The following is a 23,754-nucleotide window of genomic DNA, read 5'->3' on the forward strand; positions in this document are numbered from 1 at the left end:
TTCAAAATGCAGAAATCACCGGTCTTCTGTGTCCTTCGCGCTGGGAGTTGGAGACTGGAGCTGTTCCTATTCGGCCATCTTGCTCCGCCCAACCTTCTTAAATAAAAGAATTTTCAACCCAGAATTTCATATCCAGCCAAACTAAGCTTCATAAGTGAAGGAGAAAATTCTTTACAGACAAGCAAATGCTGAGGGATTTTGTCACCACCAGGCCTGTCTTACAAGAGCTCCTAAAGGAAGCACTAAATATGGAAAGGAAAAACCAGTACCAGTCACTGCAAAAACAAACCAAAATGTAAAGATCATTGATACTATGAGGAAACTGTATCGACTAATGGGCAAAATAGCCAGCTAGCATCATAATGACAGGATCAAATTCACATATAACAATATTAACCTTGAACATAAATGGGCTAAAAGCCTCAATTAAAAGGCACAGACTGGCAAACTGGATAAAGAGTTAAAACACATCGATGTGCTGTATTCAGGAGACTCATCTCACATGCAAAGACACATAGGCTCAAAATAAAGGAAAAGAGGAAGATTTACCAAGCAAATGGAAAGCAAAATAAAACGGGGGTTGCAATCCTAGTCTGTGATAAAACAGACTTTAAACCAACAAAGATCAAAAGAGACAAGGAAAGGCATTACATAATGGTAAAGGGATAGATGTAACAAAAAGAGCTAACTATCCTAAATATATATGCATCCAATACAGGAGCACCCAGATTCATAAAGCAAGTTCCTAGAGGCCTACAAAGAGACTTAGACTCCCACACAAATAATAGTGGGAGACTTTAACACCCCACTGTCAATATTAGACAGATCAACAATACAGAGAATTAACAAGGATAATCAGGACTTGAACTCAGCTCTGGACCAAGCAGACCTAATAGACATCTACAGAACTCTCCACCCCAAATCAAAAGAATATTAATTCTTCTCAGCATCACATAGCACTTTTTCTAAAATCGACCATATAATTGGAAGCAAAACACTCAGCAAATGAAACAGAATGGAAATCATAACAAACACTCTCTCAGATCACAGTGCAATCAAATTAGAACTCAGGATTAAGAAACTCACTCAAGCTGAGATCATGCCACTGCACTCCAGCCTGGGTGAAAGAGGGAGACTCCGTCTCAAAAAAATAAATAAATAAATAAATAAGAAGCTCACTCAAAACTGCACAACTGCATGGAAACTGAACAGCCTGCTCCTGAATGACTACTGGGTAAATAATGAAATTAAAGCAGAAATAAATGAGTTATTTGAAACCAATGAAAACAAAGACATAACATACCAGAATCTCTGAAACACAGCTAAGGCAGTGTTTAGAGGAAAATTTATAGCACTAAATGGCCACAAGACAAATCTGAAATTGACACCCTAACATCACAATTAAAAGAACTAGAGAAGCAAGAGCAAACAGATTTAAAAACTAGCAGAAGACAAGAAATAATTAAGAGCAGAACTGAAGGAGATAGAGACACAGAAAACCCTTCAAAAAATCAGGGAATCCAGGAGCTGGTTTTTTGAAAAGATTAACAAAATAGATCTCTAGCCAGACTAATAAAGAAGAAAAGAGAGAAGAATCAAATGAAACAATAAAAAGTGATAAAGGGGAGATCACCACTGATCCCACGGAAATACAAACTACCATCAGATAATACTATAAACATCTCTACACCAATAAACTAGAAAATCTAGAAGAAATGGATAAATTCCTAGATACATGTGTCCTCCCAAGACTAAACCAGGAAGAAGTCGAATCCCTGAATAGACCACTAACAAGCTCTGAAATTGAGGCAGCAATTAATTGCCTACCAACCAAAAAAAGTTCAGGACTAGACAGATTCACAGCTGAATTCTACCAGAGGTATAAAGAGGAACTGGTACCATTCCTTCCGTATTTGTAGACACTATTCACAAATACACCAGCAATACAGGTTTTAGCATTCAAGTGGTAAGAGAAGAATCTCTAGGAATATCTTACATAGAAGGAATAACAGTGTTGAGTCGGAAACAAGTTGAGTCTGATGCTATATTTTATTTTAAGAAGAAACAACTTACAGAAAAAGAATTTTTGAGTAATTTCTGGAAGATATAGTAAATATTAAAAAAGAGGAATACTAATTTGAAAAATGTTAACATATTTAATTCTGAAGTAATTAAAAGTAAAAGAAACAATGCATATAGAATCACAGACATGGTTTCTGAAAAAGCAGAAATTATAAACATTGGAAATCACTCTGATATCCACAGAATAATTGATGCAAAACCATGAAAATGGAAACCTAGAATATTGGAAAGTTAAATGTGGGAAGGAAAAAACATAAAGGATACTCCGAATCTTAAATGATTTATAAAAATTTATTTTGCTAGTCTTTTGAGTAACATAAAAATTATGCAAATATATTGCTATATTTTTTTCTATTTCTTTTAAACTTACTTAAATGCACTTTCTCCTGATCTTTTTTTTTTTTTTTTACATCTTTAAAATTTTATTTTAGGTTCAGGGGTACATATGCAGTTTGTTATATAAGTAAATGGCATGCCACAGGGGTTTGAGGTGCAGATTATTTTGTCACCCAGGTAATGAGCATCATACTCAATAAGCCATTTTTCTATCCTCACCCTCCTCCCACCCACAACCCTTGAGTAGGGCCTAGTGTCTCTTTCCTTTTTTTCATCCATATATACTCAATATTTAGCTCCCACTTATAAGTGAGAATATGCAGTATTTGGTTTTCTGTGCCTACATTAATTCACTTAAGATAATGCCCTCCATTATGTATAATTACATATGTAATATTCTACATTTAGATCATAGAATACTACACAGTCATAAAAAAGAACTCAGTTATGTCCTCAATGGTAGACTTTATTCTGTCTACCATTGATGGGCATTTAGGTTGATTCCATGTCTGATTCCAAGTCTTTGCTTTTGTGAATAGTGCTGTGATGAAAATACATATGCATATGCCTTTATGATAGAATGATTTATATTCCTTTGGGTATATATCCAATAATGGGATTGTTGGATCAAATCGTCATTTTGTTGTCAGTTCTTTGAGAAGTTGCCAAACTGCTTTCCACAATGACTAAACTAAGTTACCACCCCATCAACAGTGTTTAAGTGTTCCCTTTTCTCCACAACCTCATCAACATCTGTGATTTTTTGACTTGTCATAATGGCCATTCTGACTGGTGTGAGATGGTATCTTATTATTGTTTTGATTTGCATGCTTCCCTCCCTCTTAAATCATGGAGGAAAATCTTTCTTAGAATCTCCTCCAACAGAGTCCTCTTCGTATTCCAGTGGCCAGAACTGGGTCATAAGTTCATGTCCTAGTTGCTAAAGCAATTTGGAGAGTGACCATATGACATTTCTCGTCTGATGCAGGGCAGGTTCTGCTGACAAGTAAAAAAGGTAGTTGCATGGGAAATAGCCATGGCTACTTTGGCAGATTACTTGTAAAAGTCCTTAGCCTCTAAAGTTCAAATTCTCTGACAGCTTCGTCATGGAGTTATGCCTGTATAATACACCCATCAGGATATCAACAATCTAAGACCAAACTATGTAAAAGCACAGTTAGACCTCTGCAGATGGAAAATATTTGAAAAATAATGATCATTACAACAATTGTAAAAATACAAGTGAGAAAACAATACAGTATAACAACTCTTTAAAAAGCATTTACATTGTATTATGTATTTACATTGTATTAGGTATTTAAAGCATACAGGAGGATGTGTGTATGTTAGGTGCAACTACTATGCTATTTTGCAGAAATTAGAGTATCAGTGGATTTTTTTATATCCATGAAGGTCATGGAACCAATTCCCCCAAGGATACTGAGCAATGATTATACACAAATATTAATACTCAGAAAGCCCAATATAACAAGTAATAACTTTTTCAATGAAATACAGCCAGAAAACAATGAGCCTGACACATTGTCTGTGTGTCCTTGTGTATGCACACGTACATATGTATGTGTTAAAAGGGTCTTTTAGAAAAGAAACTTTGTGATGGTGGTGATGGTCCTTGCCCAGTTATCTATAAGAGTTTTAAAACAGCTTAACTTGGCTTAACTATTTTTTCAGTAGCATTCAACATCTCTTCATGAGCATATAATGTAGGTTGCAATATGTTCTAATGAAAATGGGCATATTAGTAACTGATTATGTTTCTCATAACCATTTGATTGAACTGCTACTACATGCATTCTAGGACCTTCAGCTCTGACAGAGTAGCCCCCTGCCCCCAGAAATAATGTCATTGTTCTTGCTTATAGGGCACCTTTTCCCCCACAAAGAGCTCAAAAGATCTATCAAGCATGATTATATCTTTGCTATGTAATCATGAGTTAGGATTGCACAATAATTTTCAGTCAGTGGAAAATTCATGTACAGCATGAATGAATAATTGGTTCTGGTTATAAATTCAAGAAGACTATATAGAAAGTAATGAAATTCAGACTTCTCCTCAGTCTAATTAAATCCTTCATTAAAAGCAGTAGTGCAGTATTTGTCCTATAGCCAGTTGCTGTTATTAAGGTACAATTTTACAATTTAATCTTTCTGTTTTATTAACAAATATTCCTTACTGTATAAATAAGATGTATTCTTAAAAGGTTACTAATGAAGTTATTTCTTTGTACAGAATCCTTTTTTGGTATTGTGCATTAAACTAGAGACAATTATAGGAAAGAAAATTTTTTCAATAAGACATCACAATATTAACATAAATTGTTCACTGTTGAATATCTAAAAGGAAAAAATATTTCCTAAGGAAATCCTCAAAATACATGACAGCTTAATGCAAATTATATATTTTCAATATTTATCCTAATAATTTAAATACTGCAAGGAGGAATACCTTAACTGATAAATATTAACAAAGTGGTTTAAAAAATTAGGTCTTCCCAATATTCTTTTACAAAATAATAAATGTTTAATTTGGTCACATATCCTTTTGGAAGATGCCAGAAGCCAGTTCGGCTTTTTGTTGTTCTTGAGGGAAGTTGAGTTGAAATGCTGAAAAGCACATAGCAATCACAGCTGTGACATTGGTTTAAGATATAGTATTAACTAAAAGAAACATTTGATCATAGAAATCATGTTTTACCTGCCATCAGACATTACGTATTTAATGTTTCCTGGTTTATAACAACAATAAATTACATTTTCTCATAATGAAGTGTTCCACAAGTTTCCTTTATTTATCGATTTATTCATTTATTTGTGTGTGTGTGTGAGACGGCAGTTTCACTCTTGTTGCCTAAGCTGGAGTGAAATGGTACGATCTCAGCTCACTGCAACCTCCACCTACCGGGTTCAAGCAATTCTCCTGCCTTAGCCTGCCAAGTAGCTGGGATTACAGGCACCCACCACCACGCCCGGCTAATATTTTGTATTTTTAGTAGAAACGAGGCTTTACCATGTTGGCCAGGCTGGTCTCGAACTCTTAACCTCAGGTGATCCACCCACCTCGGCCTCCCAAAGCGCTAGGATTACCAGTGTGTGCCACTGTGCCCGTCCTGAGTTTGCATTTTTTAAGAATATAAAATCCTGGGCCTTGCAGTCTTCAGTAACTGTGCTGTAAAGAGCAATTTATTTCTAAAATTTTATAATGTGCAGTTTATTCAAAGAGATTAATTAATAACAAGAGAAGAACATGATTATGTGATAAAATTGACAGGTCTAAATCATAAAATCCAAATGTTCATTAAACATAGGACACAGACTAAACAAAGTGAAAAAACTCTTTTTTTAAGTTTCATTAAGAGAGAGACATCAGACAGCAATAACTGGGAGTTTTCCTGTCCTTGTGCCATGAATAGCCAGTAATTGGAAAGAGTGAGCACATTTGAAAAACAAGTTAAAAACTGGAATGCTTAAGTCCATGCCAAAAATTTGCAGAATCCTGAGTCAGCAAATCCAAGTTACTGCACTAGAAATTTATGGGAAAACAACATTCCAGCCAAATTTATGTGGCTTCAGAGGTAATCATACATTTAAATGGATAAAATCTCTGAATCTGATAGAAAGAAAATCATAGATTGTACAATTTTATCAAAGTGACAGATGTACCAAAATATTGCATAAATTCCATCACTGCTTCAACTGGAGTATTTTCCAACTTTGCAATTGGATAAGTGCTGTAAAGTGATAGCATAATAGGAAGGACTTAATTTTAATAAATGCAACCAAAACGACAATATTGAGAGCAAATGTCTCTAGATTCCAGCAGTATTCCTCATTATTTGAAATAATACATATATATAAATTGTTAAGGATTTCAAATAATACACACATATAAATAGTTATCTAGTGGCAATTTTATAATAATAAATATTCTCAATCCTTAATTTATCTGTTATATCTTTATTCAAGGTCTGGAACTTAAATATTAGACTTTCAGAACAGGCATAGAATAGGATTGATAGACTATGTCTTGTCCAAATCTGGCAAGTCAGCTTTTGTAAATAAAGATTTGTTAGAACAAAACCATGTCTATTTGTTAACATATCATGTAACATAACAATGGTAGAATTGAGTAGAGCCAGAGACCATATGGACTGCAGAGCCTGAAACACTTCCAATGTGGCCCTTTACAGAGAATGTTTGCTGACTCCTGGCATAGAATATAGTGAACTGTAGAACACATATTTTTCATAAAAACATTCATATTTAAACAATGGTCAAGCCAGACAAAACAGGCCAGATTCAGATGACTGGCCGGCGCTGGAAAAAGAGATGAAGATCTTGTGTCAGCACTGTCACTAATTTTCTGTGTGATATGGAGCAAGTCACCAGTTCTCATCTAGTGAGAAGGGAGTGTCTCCCTTTGCTGAGGTTACAGTGCATAAGGCCAAATGGCAAAACCACATCGTCTTTAAGGGGAATGTGACACTAAGCCAGAGAACTATGTTCAAAATAATCATAAATGCAAGGAGAGCCTGAAGTGAATATTGGGAGCGCAGGTGTAGAGCCTAACAGGTCAGAGTTTCAAGCAGACAAATGAGGATGATCCAATCTAATTTAAATACTCATAATAACCTACTTAAATATACCCAGGCCTTTGTTTTCATAAATTAAGTATGTAAATGATTTCACAGACTGAGATACATAAGAACAGTTTCATCTTCTGTGAAATGAAGTTGTGGTACAAAACTTCTGGCAAAGTGTGTGTCTAGTCTAAGAAATGTCCTGCAGGAAAGAAAAAAAGAAAAAATTCCTTGGTTACATAAACAGGAAATAGTCTAAACTATTTCCATCTGTTAGAAATTCGCAACGAACATTTGTATATTTTGTCTGAGAAGTCCTGCCAATAAGAAGCTTAACATTTTTTTCAACAAGCTTTGCCAAAATGTACTGGCCATCTGAAATTTTTTAAAAATCATGCAACACCTATAAATCCTTGGAAAAACTGTAGACAACACTTTCTTAGACAATCTCTAAAGCTTTCTCAAACTCTGAAAGCTTTTCCTAAGTATTTTAATGTCTAACACAGAGAGTATTTATCATGTGTCAAGCACTATTTACATGGTTTACCTATATTAACTATTTTAATCATAACAATAACCCTATAACATAGGGATTCTTATTATCATTCTTATAGATGACAAAACTGAGGTTCAAAGATGTTATTTAGCTTGTTCAAAGTCAAACAGCTAGTGAGTGGTGGAACCAGGATTCAGATCCAGGTAGTTTGAGTCCAGGGTCCATTGTCTTAGCTACTATATATACATAGTTTTGTTGTTGCACTTCAGATATTCAGAGAAGTAAAAACTACCTAAACATCTCACCTAGTATTTCTTTTATTATTTGAATTTTTTAAAAACCTATTATTGGAAATGTCAGGAAGTTAACACAAGATTTGAGCATACAGAGATTGGGCACTTTGGCTTTATCTGCCTTTAGCTCCATGCATATTCCATGGTAAGTGAACTAATGTATCCTCATTATACTATTCATTAAAATAGGCCTATCAGGATTTCTCATTGACCACTGTTAATTAATTGTAGCTGCCCCCTTGGCAACTATCAATTAATTATAGATGCTTGATAGAAATTGAGTGGTTTCTCTTTGTAAAATTCTAGAATTCCAGCTTCTTACTGGTAAAGAATCATTCATTCATGCCTGTGTAAATGTCTTCATTTAACCGTCATTGGTTGGGAAGCTATTTATGTTGTGAATAACATTGGCAAGTTCCTGCTCTAATGGACTTTAAATCGAACAGAGGGGGAAAAACAACAAGTAAACAAATAAAAACTAAGATATTTTCAGTGGTCGTTAATAAGAAAATAAAATAGGGTAATATATAAAATGAAGGCAGGAAGGATAGTTTATTTTGGTTGGTGGAAAATGGACTAACATATGAGCTGAGATGAGGAAAAGGGACTGGCTATGAGAAGATTTACAGGAAGAACATACAGGCAGGAGCAACAGCAATAATAAAAGTAACGATTTAGAAATTTTACACATTTCAACCATTTTACATGTTTAATGTGACTACAGATTGGTAAATATTTAATACAACAACCATTTTTATTAGAACTTTTCTCCTTAAGATAACTGAGTTAATATGCAAATGAGTCTAAATAATCAGCAAGATATTTGGTTCAGAGGGATGAAGTTCAAATAGTTAGCATTACCGATGGAGAATGTGTGCCAAACTTGTGATCAAGTCCTAATATTTGCTCCCTGACCTACAGTAATGATCATATCTTGTTATTTGTATTTGTATAGGGAAATACAGCTATTTGTATAGGGAAATCACACCCATGGACTTCCATGTGGGGAAAGGGAGATAGGCCCCAGACCCACCCGTACTTACTTTCACGAAGAAGGAGTAGAGCCAATGAGGGCATTCCTCAAGTAAGCTAGTTTGAATAGCTAAGGGAAAGCCACGTGGCAACCCACCTAGTAGCATAAGGAGGTAACAAATGGAGGTAAGATGCTTACTTTTCTGACAATCAGTAAAGAGAGGAGACATTTGACAATGTCTGGAGACATTCTGATGGTAACTGTAAAGAGTGCTGCTTATATCTAGTGGGTACTTTGTATGCTGCTAAACATCTTACAGTGTACAAGATAATCCCCCACAACAAACAATTATCCCATACAAAATGTCAGTTGGGCCAAGGTTGAGAAACACTACATCCCAGAAATTTCCTTTTCCATTCATGAGAGTAAGACAATAGACTTTCCTGCAACACACTCTAATGGGAATTTTTAGAGCTTCTTCACTTTGGACCAAAATCTTTTACATCCTTTGAGGATGTATTACATATATAAGATTATGTGCCTAACACTATCTCGAGCTACAATCTCAAAAAAATCTGTTGATTATATCTCAACTTTAGAATTGCTCTTTCAGTATTTTCATTATTTCTCTTTACATTTGCAAGTACATGTGATTTTTATAACAAGTTTCTCTAAAAACCAGCTCAAATGTCACTTCTTAAAATTATTCCTAATTACTGAACTGTTCGTTATTCCTTCTTCTCTGTTCCTATAGCAATCTATACATACTTTTATCGTGGCACTTATCATTCTATGAAGTAATTATTCATTTAAAGGTCATTCCCATTTAGAAAACAAGCCCTTCAGAGTAGAGGCTGTGTAGGATGTGCAAAACGTCCTACAGTGCACACGATAGTCCCCATGTCAAAGAATTAACCTGTCCAAAATGTCCGTAGTGCTGAGGTGGAGAAACCCTGCGTCTCTGGAATCTTTGTAACTCCAGTACCCACAGGGCACCTGCCACAAAGAAGCACATTACAGGAATGAATGAATGAATGATTGCTCACAAAGAACACTACTAACATAAAATCACCATGAGTTCTATTTTATTTTTTTGAGAAAATCTTTCTTGTTTGTATGCTCATTTAATTAAAACCCTATTACATATGTTCATCTAAAGGAACGTTTTTTTTGGACAATTCGACAGAATGATTATAGTTTAGCAACTGGCACATGAACAAGAAAAGTAATAGACTGTGTTATGGACTGTCTAAAATCTTGTGGGTAAGTGAAGACAGTCAAACTTAGAAGAGTGAAATATAGCAAATAATACTGAATGCCATCTCTAAAAACATAAATAAGAATATAAATTTTTAAAGGTACAAAATGTAGGGAAACAGCGGAAACACAACTTCAAAAGCAGAAAATGTAATGACAGAATGAAACTATAGTGATAATAATTTAAAAATGATGGAAACTAGGGTCATATAAATAAAATGAGATAAAATTAAAATGGAAGAAATGGTATTTTAAATAAAATAAATAAGCTTCAGGAAATGGGTCATAAAACCCTATGGGACAGCTTTTCTTTCCCCCAGAACAAGCAAAAGAAAAGAATTGTTGCCCATTCAAAAGAATGTCAAAGGAATAGTAGAAAGCTACATTATAAATTTTAAAATATAGTTTCCTGGGCATGAAGTTATGAACCAAAGGTTTCAAAAGCAATAGAAAAAGACTTAGAGGTGGAATAAGAATCGATCAAATTTAAACTACACTAACATAAAAGTAAGAAATAATTTTTTTTTTATACATTGTCTTAAGTGCCACCCGGCCCTCAGAGATAGGAAATGTTTCAGGCTCTGCAGTTTATAGGGTGTCAGTCTCAACTATTCAGTTCTGTGGTTGTAGTACACAAGCAGCCAAATGTATCTGCTAGACACGTTAGCAAATAAATATGACTGTGTTCCAATAAAACTTTATTTACAAAAACAAGAGCATGAGGAGGGAAGATGGCGGACGAGAAGCTGCTGCCTGGCTGGGAGAAGCGCATGAGCCGCCCCCTCAGCTGAATGTACTACTTCAACCATATCACTAACGCCAGCCAGGGGGAGCAGCCCAGCGGGAACAGCAGCAGTGGCGGCAAAATCTGGCGGTGGGAGCCCGCCAGCGTCCGTTGCTCGAACCTGCTGGTGAAGCCAGTCAAGGCGTCCCTCGACCTGGCGGCAGGAGATCACCCAGACCAAGAAGGCGGCCCTGGAGCTGATCAGCGGCTACATTCAGAAGATCAAGGCAGGAGAGGAGGACTTTGAGTCTCTAGACTCACAGTTCAGCGACTGCAGCTCGTCCAAGGTCGGGGGAGACCTGGGTGCCTTCAGCAAAGGTCAGATGCAGAAGCCATTTGAAGACGCCTGGTTTGCGCGGTGGACGGGGGAGATGAGCGGGAGTGTTCACGGATTCTGGCACCCACGTCATTGTCCACAGGGAGTGAGGGTTGGGGCCCCAGTCCTGGCCTCGCGGCGTGGCAGGGCGGCTGGGCCCGCCGCCGGCTCCCCCGCTGCCTGCTGGCCAGTGGCCAAAACCTCCACTCCCTGCCACCTTCACACAGTATTTATTGTTCCCAAAATGGCTGGGAGGGAGACTTCTAGATTGGGACCCCTGGGGTTCCCCACTCCCTGTCCATCCCCAGTTGGGGCTGCGACCGCCAGACTCTCCCTTAAGGAGTTGACTTCAGCATGGGTGGGAGGCTCGCAGACCCAGGGCAGTGTGGTGGGAGGGGTGTTCCAAAGAGAAGATGTGGTCAGCAGAGCCGCCCCATGTCCCACCAGGTCCTGGAGGCAGATGCAAGGGCCCAGAGTTGTTTCTAGTTAAGCCACGCTTCTCTGTTCAGTAGCAAAAGGAAACACTTGTGGGCCCAGCTGTGGGCCCTCTGAGCCACTGTGCAGCAGCCTGTCACCTCCAATTAAATCCGGAACCACTAAAAAAAACACCAAGAGTGCCAGATAGATTTGGGCCTGCTCTGTTTTGGAAAGTAAACACTGGCAAATTTTAGTAGATCTAAATTGAATAATCGGTGTGTTTAGGAGTCTGGAAACACTATTATACAAGGGATTTAAGAGATCATTAATATTTAACCTATAAAAAGATAAGTCCTATTACTAATAAAATATTCCTTAAGACACTGAAGCATAAGATATCACTCATTTCTTCTTTTAATGAAATTAGTTTTGTCTTGGGCCTCAACCACTGGACTGGCAAAAAATCTACTCTCAGCTTTATATCATACCCTCCTCGGACATCAGTGAGAACTACAGAATTCATAGAATCCCGGAAATTGCCAAAGGACCTCTGGTCTTTAGCTCATTATGGTTCTCTCTAGAATACATGTTGCCTAGAGCTATACAGTCAAGTCAAAAGCAGGTGACCTACTCTTCCTATGAGCATTTCTTATTCACTTGCCACACTTGGCTACTTGGTCCTTCCCCTGGGCCCGCAATACTTTGGTGCTTATTGTTTGTTTGCCACTCCATATTCCCAGGCTCAGAAGACGATCTAATTCTCTCCTCCTGGGCCCCAACTCTTACCCAACCCCCTTTCCCTAGAAGCACCTATTCAGTGGTCTAGATTTAGTGAGAGGTGTAGCAGATGTTCTTACAACATTGGCCAAGGTTTCACAACTATCTTTGGACTGCTGGTGGTCCCACACAGGACGTTCTGGGCATCTTGAAACATATTTTAAGAACTGGGGGGAGAAAGGAGACTGATAGATTTGAAAAAACTAACAATTCAAGAAAGTGTGTGGTAAACTCCAAGTAAATGGTGCAAAAGGAAGAAAATGGAATGTGGATTAAAAAGGAGGGTTCGTTTTCAGGTAGAGTAGATAAGATTTTATTCCTGGAGTCTTTATTTCCAGTGAAGACTTTTTGCCTGAGCTCCAGAGACACACACATACGCGCGCGCACACAGACACACACTTTTTCCTAATATAAGTGTCTTGCATTCACCTCAAAGCCAATATAGTATTTAAAATACAATCCATTACATTCAACCTATCTCCACCTTAGATTTATTCCATTCTAATATTCTCTCACTCCTGTTCAACTGAGAGCCTATCTTTAATTTTTTCCTCTCCTTTACATCTGACATCCAATCAGTCATCATCATTAATCAAGTCATGTCTTTTTCCAAAGCATCTCTCCTATGCACCACCACATTATTCATATTGCCATTGCCTTATTTCTAACCCCAATTATATCCCACATGAATTTCAAGACAGTCTGTTATTTGGCCTTATGGCTAGCATATCCTCTCCACATTCCCCACGTCATTCCAAGTTGCTGATGTGAGCTTTCTAAAATAAAAACCTGGTATATTTTTCCTACCTGAACCTTAAAGCCTTCCATTGCCTTCAAGCTAAAACTCAAATTCCTTGGCTTGACACAGGAGATAACCTCATGATCTAGTGCTTACCTACATATTATTTCTTACTTCCTATCATTTTTCTTATTTCTTACCAATTTTTTCTTTCTTCCCTTTCCCTTTCCCTTTCCCTTTCCCTTTCCAATGAAGTCTTGCTCTTGTCCCCCAGGCTGGAGTGCGATGGTGCTATCACGACTCACTGCAACCTTCGCCTCCCAGGTTCAAGCAATTCTCCTGCCTCAGACTCCCCAGTAGCTGGGATTACAGGCACCTGCCACCTGGCTAATTTTTGTATTTTTAGTAGACAGGGTTTCATCATTTTGGCCAGGCTGCTCTCGAACTGCTAACCTCAGGTGATCCGCCTGCCTCAGCTTTCCAAAGTGCTGGGATTACGGGTGTGAGCCTAACACACCTGGCACATTATTTCTTACTATTCCTACTAACCTGCAATTCCTTGAATGGACCGTGATCTCTTCCATCTCACCTCTTTGACGTTTTCTCCTGAAATGACCATCTCCCCTGACTCTGTAACCTCATCAGCTCCTCCAAAGTAAAGCTTCAGTAAAGCCTTCTATTTTCTATTCCTACCTCCCTACTGAAAAAGTACCTCTTCTTTTTGTTCTTTAACAACGTACATGTATGATTTTTATGGCAAATACCATATTAGGTAGAAATTATTCATTCCATTTATAATTTATCTTGATTATGAATTACTTAATATTGGGGACAACACCTTTCATCTTTAAAACCCTGAAACTTGAAAGAAAATAGAAAATCAATATGTTTTTGTTATTGAATAAATGATTTTGAGTGATAAATGGGTAAAAGCAAATTGAATAGAAGAAAGAGCATTAGCAAAAGATTAAAACGTCTAAAACGAATCATCTCAAAATTACCACTAATCTCCATGTTGTCAAATTAAGTGGTCAGTTCTCAGATCTATCAGCAGCTTTTGTCACAATTGGTCATAGCATCCACCTTGAAATACTATTCTTACTTGGCTTCCAGGACTTTACACTCTTCTTATTTTTTCTACTATGTACCTAGTCACTTTTCAGTTTTATTTATTTATTCTTCATATCCATTGAGACTTGTTCTCTTTTCATCTACATTTATGCCCTTGATGATCTCATATTCTCAAGACCTCACAATAGTATTTTTTCTTCAACTGTTATAGGTAAATGCACAAACTGGCCCAGTTGGAAAGACTTGACCTAGGCAATAATGAATTTAGTGAGCTGGTAAGCCAACTCTTATGCTACCATGCTCAAATTATGTCTTTCCTAGACTTTTTTCTTGATGTCTAGGCTTGTTTATGCAACTGCATGATTAACATCTCTAGTTGACTCTAGAGTAGAAATTTCCAACTGAACACCTAAAACTGAACTTCCAGTCTACCCAAAACCCTGCTCCACCTGGTCTTCCTCATCAGTCACTTGCAACCCCATCCTTCTAGTTGTTCAGACCAAAACACACCTTTGGTCACATTCAACTCTCATTCCTCACAGCTGACTCATCAAGACATTTAGTTCTCATCTTAACTATATCCAGAACCCAACCACATCTCAACACTTTTGCCATTGCTTTATTTATGGCCACCACTGTGGCCATAAATTTCTTATAATAAGAAATAAGAAAAAAATGGATTTGGTCCAAGCCACCATCACCTCTTATCTGACTTATTACATTAGCCTCCTATTTGATCTTCCTGCTTCTACTCTTGTTCCCCTCAGTCTGTTTATAAGCCTGCAATCACAGATATTCATTTCAGAAACATCTTTCATAAAAACCTTTCCTACTAGTGACCCCCCATCCTACTCAGAATCAAAGCCAAAGTCTCTACATTGCGCTGTAAGATCACATATTATGCAACTCCCCATTACATCATCTCTTTACTCCTCCCTCTCTCTCTCTTCTTTAGCCATACTGGTCTCCTAGGATGTCTTCAAGCAAGTAAAATGTCCCTGCTTTAGAATCTCCATATTAGCATGCTTTTTCTTTTTCTTTCAGCCTTGGCTCCAATTCCGTATTCTCATTAAGGCCTTACCTGATCATCCTACTAAAAATTAAATCCTTATATGAATTATCCCTATCTACCTCCTCTGCTTAACTTTTCTCCGTAGCACTTGTAACCTTTTAATACATTATTTTGTTTTATTTTATTTTATTATTTTGTTTGCTCTCATTCTTCCCCACTGGATGTAAAGTCCTTTGAGGGAGGAATTTTTATCTGTTTTGTTCTCTGCCATACCCCAGATCAGCACATGATACTCTCTCAATAATAGTTGCTGAGTAAAGAAACAGTACACACTTTTTTTTTGCATTTCTGAGTATCTGATAATGTCCGGATTGCAGTAATATTTCATTTAAGGTTCATAAAAGCCCTGTAAAGTAATTTCTACATCCATTTTAAATGTGATAAAACTAAAATTTATAAGATTTCAGTCAATGGTGTCTCAAGAATTCCTATATAGGCAGGACTTAAGGACAGAATTCTGATTAGTGGGGACATTAAAAAAAAACTTTCAGAAATTTTATATTTTCTCATAGCATACGTTTACTTGAGAGTGCTTTGAGAAATGCTGACTGCATGTGAAGCGCACTTGGGTTCCCTGAACCTTTGACACCAACTCTTGCCCAAGGTTTCTGTATTAGTCTGTTTTCACACTTATAAAGAACTGCTCCAGACTGGATACTTTATAAAGAAAAGAGGTTTAATTGACTTACAGTTCCACATGGCTGGGCAGGCTTCAGGAAACCTAAAATCATGGTGGAAGGGGAAGCAGATACATCTTACATGGCGGCAGGCAAGAGAGAGCGTGTGAAGGAGGAACTGTCAAACACTTACAAAACCTTTGGATCTCATGAGAACTCACTCACTTTCAAGAGAACAACATGGGAGAAACCACCACCATGATCCAATCACCTCCTACCAGGTCCCTTCCTCAATACAGGGATTATGAAGATTATAATTCAAGATGAGACTTGGGTCAGGACACAGACCAAAACCGTATCAGTTTAACAACTATTAATAGCTATAGCAGCTTTCAAGTCAATATGTTTGGGAGACAATTACTACAATTTGTCTATGACAGAAGTTTATTTAAGAGAGTAGAAAATAATAAGACTGATGATGAAATGGTGCCATATTATGAGGTTTTAGAGTGGTTTGCTGAGAATTGGTTTCAACCATTGATTCCCAAACCTATAGTGACTCTTAAAAATATTGAAGTGGGGCCCCACCCTACACCTCCCACTGGTGTAGATATTTAATAAGCTTCTTGGATTTTTGTTAAGCAGCCAGCCCTGCATGCCAACCTTATTGGCATTTGTGAACAGATGCTGTAGATTATGTAAACTACTAAAGCTTTTCAGATGGCAGTTTGCATAGGTTTTGTGTATTTGAGATTTACTTCTTGCTGAAGAGTACCCCCAGTTTTGTGCACTGCACAATCAGGTAAATCTGACAGGAAGGTGGTTGGAATGTCTTTTAGAGCAATGTATCATGCACTGCCTCACAATAGTGTTTTCCTCTGTCTGTTGTAGGTCAATGCACAAACTGGCCCAGTTGGAAAGACTTGACCTAGGCAATAATGAATTCGGTGAGCTGGTAAGCAAATGCATTTTCTAAACTTGATAATTACATTCCAGGAGATTATTTCTTTTGCTCTGTCTTTGTAAACCAAGGTATTAACTCGATTGCACATTTGTATTTGCTAAATGTAAAAATAAAAAAGTGGAAGTTATTATTAGCTTTCACTTTTTGGAAAAGAAAATGGAATCGAGCCAGAAACAGATTGATAGTTTTGAGCACCAACTATGTGGCAGGTACCATACTTAGTATGTTACCTATGTTATCTCTTCTAATCCTGGTTAGACATGTTGCCATTTTAACCTTATGGAAATGAGCTTAAAATGGTCACCATCATACATAGCTATTATGTGGCTGAACAGGGATTAAACCCAGACTTGATTAACTGCAAAGACCATATCTTGAAAATCTGCTTTGGAGGCTTCTTGGTGCCATTGCATGAGAGAAGTAAGTCACCAATGGCGTTCTGGTTCTTACTGTAATTAAAGCGTCTTTCTAGTGAACTACCTTACTGCTGGCAAGACTGGCAGAATTCTGCCTCCTCCTTTTAAGCATCCATTTTATTTAAAATTTGCTTGAAGACCAGAATCTCAAATGCAGATCAGAAAGCATATACTTCTTTACAAGACGACTTAGCTTTCTCTATCCAGAAGTCTTCCACTTGAATATCTTCAAATTTCAAAAAATTCAATTCATCTAAAGTGTATTTTAACTATTTCAAACTTAAAACATTTAAGTAAGCAATCCATTTCCTGTCCCAGGTCTGTTACTAGCTATGTGACTTTGTGCAAGTTGCATAACCTCTTTTAGCCTTATTTTCTTCATGTATAAAATGGGGATTATAATGTTCTCCCTCACACAGGGCTTGTGTGAGAATTAAATGAGATAATGTAGGTACAGGATCTGGCAAAAGTTATTCTAATAAATGCCAGTGTGCAAGGGTGAAAGGATTTCACTCACACTGTATTTTGAATGCACAAAGAAAATTAATTTGTTTTACTTCAACCATAGCTAATATGATCATTACCCCAGCCTCCGTCAGTTGTTTATTAACGATAAAAACTGAGTTTTATTCTTCTGTGATTACGTTTAATCTGATTTAAGAAGTTAGATAGTCCTTTTAGGTTGTTTTCATCTTTCTTGCATAAAAGTTCCTAGTCTCTCCTGTTCCTCTCTCCATCCCCTGCTTTCCTCCCTAAGATGGAATTTGGGTATGTGCAGAGGAGGCTAAATTTCTTCGTGACCTGGGCAGTAAGGACTCTCTGGCCTCAAGCTAGTTTTCATAAGTAGGCTGGCAGCACATGCTGGTCTCTGGGCTGCTGTCTGCAGCTGATGCTGCCTCCTGTGTTAAATCTTCTGTTCTGAATCTGCAGTCAGGTCTTCGGGCTCAGACAGAACTCTCTAGGAGCACTGGCTATCTTACTCTTTGGGCCTTGCTATACTCAGCTCTCACTGGCTATAAATGAATGAGACTGTGCCCTGTCCTCCCTCCAGCACAGGATGAGCAGTCCATCCCCAGTTTGTGTTGTGAAGGGCCCTCACCAGCCATGACCCCAGTAGTGGCCCCATGGCCTGTCTGCTGACTCTGAGAGTCCACATAACATACAAACTGAGAGACGCCAAGTAAAGCTGAACTCCAGAGACTTCTTTGCCTATCAGATTACACTGTCAAGTTTACTCTGCTTTGTATGCACCCAGTGTTGTTACAAAGCAGTTTGCAGGGTGGCCTCAACACAGATATTGAGGCAAAAGTACCTCGTAAATATATAGCCTAATGTACCACAGGAATTTTTAAAGGAGATATTTATTAATGTAGGTAGAGAGATTGGTGAGGGTGGTGAATAACAGATAGTGGCAAAACTAGTAGTTTTATGTAAGTTGTTAAGGACCTAAGATCTGCTCACACTTTTATTAAGACATGTAGGTCAGTCTAATAATTGAAAAACATGGACAGTGGATTCAGACAAACTGAGGTTTGTTTCAACTTCATCACTAGCTAACTGGGTACCTTTGGGTCTATAGCTCACTCTCCAACTTCCTTATCAATATAGTAAGGGCACCAATCTCCTCTATCTTAAAGGCTTTGTGAGAGAATTTCATGCTAGATAATCTACAACAAACATTCAGTATGTTAAATGAATTTCAATTCTGTCGGGTATATTATTCTGCAAGTGTTTCATATGAATATGTGTGAATCAGTATTTTACTGTAAAGATTTGGGTCAACAATGATGAAAAAAGTGGGTTTATTTTTCAAAACTAGATGTACTAAAAGTAAATTTTAAATTATTTCAGTAATGTATGATTTATGGTATCTAAGAAATCCTATGAGCAGAAAACTTTTATTTTGTGATATGCCAGTATTTCATGCTAGGCACAAAATAGGTCTCTTTTTCTATTTTGTTTTCTATTTTTTTCTTACTTTTGCCTTCGTTCTAGGAGGTTTTATTTGATAGTGCCTAGGTATTTGAAGAGTATAACTGTGAAACTTGACGTTTCTGATGTTACTCACTTTTAATCATAGTTTTCTCTTACTAGTCATATGCATGGAACTGGCTGCTGTTATAACAGTAACAATTTTTAATGAGAAAATAAGAGACTTTGCTCTGATAAGTGACCTCCAGAAACAACGTCATGTGAAGGAGAGGAGATCAAATTCTATTCTGTAGCTAGATATTGACACCATATGAGATTATCATGAGATGATTTATTTTTGCACGACATGGTAAAGAGACAATGTGGAGAGTAGATGTCTATAATTTTAAAAATAAAACGTGAAGGCCTAATGAGAACAGAAGTTGGCTTGCTTGAGAAGCAGTGTAAATGTCCCAAATAAGATTCAGAGTAGAAATATCTACTTATGGAAGCATTTGTAATAATGAAAAATTCTAAACAAAAGGAATTATTTTATATTTTTAACAGCAATTATCCCCAGAAGATATTAGGCAAAGTTCTGAGAACATAATAGATATTTTTGGGGAGTTTTTTGTTGTTTCTTTCATGAATTGTTTTGCTCAACATAAAATGAATAAATGTTCGATTTTAAAAAATAGAAAGTTAAAAAGTGAAAAAATGAGAATAAGGATAATTCATGATCTCATCCTATATATAACCATTATTAATATTTTTTGGTATATTCTTCCCTTTACTCTCATTTTCTTTAATGAAGTGGAACAAGTATTATTTGGGATCAGGTCAGAGGTGGAACACTATTAGGCTGATGTATGGAACCAGATAACATCAACCCTTAGGATCATCCTCTTTGCTGACCATGGCCAACCCTCCCCCTAATCTAGACCCAGCTTACAGCTGCAAGCCTCCTTCACTGCCTCTCTCCTCCCCTCCCTGTACTGGAAAGAAGAGGGCTGTTCTATAAAGGAGAGTGTCACTGAAGGCCCCAACAACTCTGCCATGGGAGCCTTCATCAAGAAGAGTCAGTGATAAGAAGCAAAATGTGCTTTTTTGTAAGCCAGAAAGAAAGAAGAGCCCAGCCCAGAGGAGACTAACAAACTAAGTGAGAAGTAGTCTATATGTGGTTTAGAGTTTGGGAATTCAAAGAAAGCAGCATGGGCAGGGACCCACTGACCACAGAGTGGCAATGGGTAGCAGGGAAGGAAGGCAGGGAGTACAATGGTTATTGGAGCAGCATCTCCCCTTTGCCCCCACCAAAGCCCCACAAAGGACTCCTAAAAAGAATAACTGGGCAGGACTATTTCAAGAAGGACCCAATTTCCTTATCCTGAGCTATTCAAGCAGGGAGTGCTTGAATAGATTTAAAATTTTACTATAAGTGTGGCGTAATACATACTGGTTATACGTGTCTGCACGGATATTTCTACCTACCAAATTGGAATTATAGTGTGCATTCTATTTTATTTTAAATCATGGTTATCAAATGCAAAATCTAGATTCATTACAGGTGTTGTAATATATAACCTTTCTTTGTAGCTAAACTAGAAAGATTGCCAAGTAATGAATACAAAATAAACACTAAACTAACTTGTCTATCCCTGATTTCTAATGAGATTGATTATTTTTTCATATATTTGTGGCAATTTGCATTTCCTCTTTTGTAAAATGCCAGTTTATGTGTTTTTGCCCATCTTTCTATTGGTAGTCACGTTCTTGTTGATTTACGGAGATCTCTGATATATTTCACATACTAATCCTTTGTTGGCTGTAGGTACTACAGTTATTTCTTTACAGTCTCTGGAGAGTCTTTTTATTTTCTACCTGGTATATTTTGATGGATAGAAGGTCTTAATTGTAAAATAAGAAAATGTATACTTTTTGGTGTATAGCACATTTTCTGTTTTGCTTAGGATGTCCTTGCTTCCTCAAAGCCAAAACATTTTTTCATACGTTTTCTTCTAAACATTTGAAAGTTTAATTTTTTCATAACCTAATTGGTTTCTGTGGGGGGCTTCATTATTTATACTGTGTACTCTGTATTTTTTTCCAGAGACTCAGCTTTCCAAGCACCATTTATTAAGTAGCACTTCCTTTCCACGTGGATATGAGTATCACCTCTTAACAAAATATGATTTCTATACATTCATGAGTTACTTTCCTCATTTTCTAGGTACAAAAACTACATGATTGTAATTAGCACAAACAATAAGTTTTGACAGTGGATAGGGAAAGTGTCTCAAACTTAGGCATCTGGACATTTACTTTTTGTATAAATTTAGAATTAGTTTATCAAGTTTGTCAAAAAGAAAAAATGTTAGGACTTGATTACAATGGCATTGATCCTATAACTCAATTATTTATTGGAATGATAATAAAGAGTTGACATTTCTATCATATCAAATTTTTTTTAGGCATCAACATGACATAATCTTCATTTATTTTCTATTTTAGTGTGTAAGTTTTATAATTTTCTTCAGAAAAAGATTTCACACATTTTTAATTAATTTATTCCTAAGTACATTATTTTAAAATCGTAGTTATAAATGTGCTTCTTCAGAAATTATAGTTTCCAGTTGCTTGTTGCAGGTTTTTATTTTTTCTTCCAAATTTATTTTAGGTTCAGGTGGTACACATGCAGGTTTGTTACATGGATAAATTGCATGTCACTGAGGTTTGGTGTTCAAATGATTTCATCTCCCAGGTAGTGAGTGTAGTACCTGACAGGTAGTTTTTCAATCTTCACCCTCCTCCTACCCTCCATCTTCAGGTAGGGTCCCAGTATTTACCTCTTTGTGTCCATGTGTGCTCAATGTTTATACCCCTCTTATAAGTGAGAACATGTGGTATTTTGGTTTTCTGTTCCTGCATTAATTTGTTTCAGTTAATGGCCTCCAGCTGCATCCATGTTGTTGCAAAGGAAATGATTTCATTCTTTTTTAACACTGCATAGTATTCCGTGGTGAATATATACCATGTTTTCTTTATCCAGGCCACCACTGATAGGCATCGAGGTTGATTCTATGTCTTGGCTATCATGAAAAGTTATTGCAGGTTTTTTCACTTATATCTGGCTATCTGCTAAACCCTCTTAATAAAATGAATAATTTGTTTATAAGTTATTTGGGGATTTCTGTGTAACTAATCAAATAGTCTATAAATAATCACAGTTTGTTTTCTTGAACCTCAATTTTTAAACACGATTTCTTTTTCTTGCTTTATGTGTGACTAGTACTATGTTGAAGTGAAGCAACTATCATTGTCTGATTTGATTTTAATGGGAACACCTATAATGTTATGTCATTAATAATCTCTTTACCATTAGCTTTGTATAGATATTCTATATTGGGTTCATAACATCCCTTCTTGCTTCTAGATTACTAAGAGAATTTAGCATGAACAAGTACTAAACTCTGTGGAATGCTTTGTCTGTATTTATTGATATTCCATATTTTCTCTTTTGTTCTGTTAATACAAAATTTCTAGTGTAAAACCACTTTTGCATTTCTGAAATACATACATGATCATGATCTAATCATGATCATGACCTTCTATATAAACTATTTGGTTCATTCCTGCTTGGAATTTGTAAAAATCTGTACTCATTATGAGATTTGTATACATTATTCTTGCATACTTTATCTATAGGTTCATATTACTCATCCATTTTGGAAAATTATCAGCCCTGTCCCTTTAAATGTTTCCTTTTACTTATTTGCTCTGTCTCTCGTGCTGGAATTTGGATTAAATATGAATATAAAACCATAAGTGCTTAGGAATCACTAGCTAATTTTATTAATTATTTTATTTATTTTTTCCTGAAAAAGGAATCAATCAGAGAAGGGGAAATTTTAAAATATTTCTTTCATATCCTTAAAGAGAGGCTTTTTTATCTTTTTATATAAAATTATACAGTGTTAATCCCCCCAGAATTTGGAGACTTGATGATGAGGTTATTTTGAGAGTGTTTTTAATGTTTTTTTAACTACTTAATATACTCGTTACTCACAAAGATATTTCTAAACCATAGGCTACTCAATTTCTGGATTAAAGAAGAAAATATGATTTTAAAAACACAACATCTAAATGATAGCAGCAAAAACATTTGAAGAGCAAGATAAGTTACTCTATGTGAAAAAGAAAACAGTATTTATTTATTTATTTATTTATTTGTTGAGATGGAGTCTTGCTCTTTCGCCCAGGCTGGAGTGCAGTGGTGCAATCTCGGCTCACTACAAGCTCTGCCTCCCAGGTTCATGCTATTCTGCTGCCTCAGCCTCCTGAGTAGCTGGGACTACAGGCACCCGCCACCACGCCTGGCTAATTTTTTTTTTTTTTTTTTTTTGAGACGGAATCTCACTCTGCGGCCCAGGCTGGAGTGCAGTGGCCAGATCTCAGCTCACTGCAAGCTCCGCCTCCCAGGTTTAATGCTATTCTCCTGCCTCAGCCTCCCGAGTTGCTGGGACTACAGGCGCCCGCCACCTCGCCCGGCTAATTTTTTGTAGTTTTTTTAGTAGAGACGGGGTTTCACCGTGTTAGCCAGGATGGTCTCGATCTCCTGACCTCATGATCCGCCTGTCT

At 36.9% G+C, this 23,754-nt stretch overlaps 1 protein-coding gene and 1 pseudogene across 1 annotated transcript in view; both read left to right on the plus strand.

The window, feature by feature from the left end:
* The window catches only part of LRRC7 (leucine rich repeat containing 7), a 597,129-nt gene that overhangs the window by 376,370 nt on the left and 197,005 nt on the right, over positions 1–23,754 (plus strand). The window contains exon 8 of the mRNA XM_011936894.1: positions 16,720–16,783. Within this exon, the coding sequence (XP_011792284.1) occupies positions 16,720–16,783 (64 nt within the window). The remainder of the gene's footprint in view (positions 1–16,719; positions 16,784–23,754) is intronic.
* On the plus strand, positions 10,767–11,245 carry LOC105508129 (annotated as a pseudogene).

The sequence above is a fragment of the Colobus angolensis genome, unplaced genomic scaffold (assembly GCF_000951035.1).
Source record: "Colobus angolensis palliatus isolate OR3802 unplaced genomic scaffold, Cang.pa_1.0 Scaffold158, whole genome shotgun sequence".
Lineage (NCBI taxonomy): Eukaryota > Metazoa > Chordata > Mammalia > Primates > Cercopithecidae > Colobus > Colobus angolensis.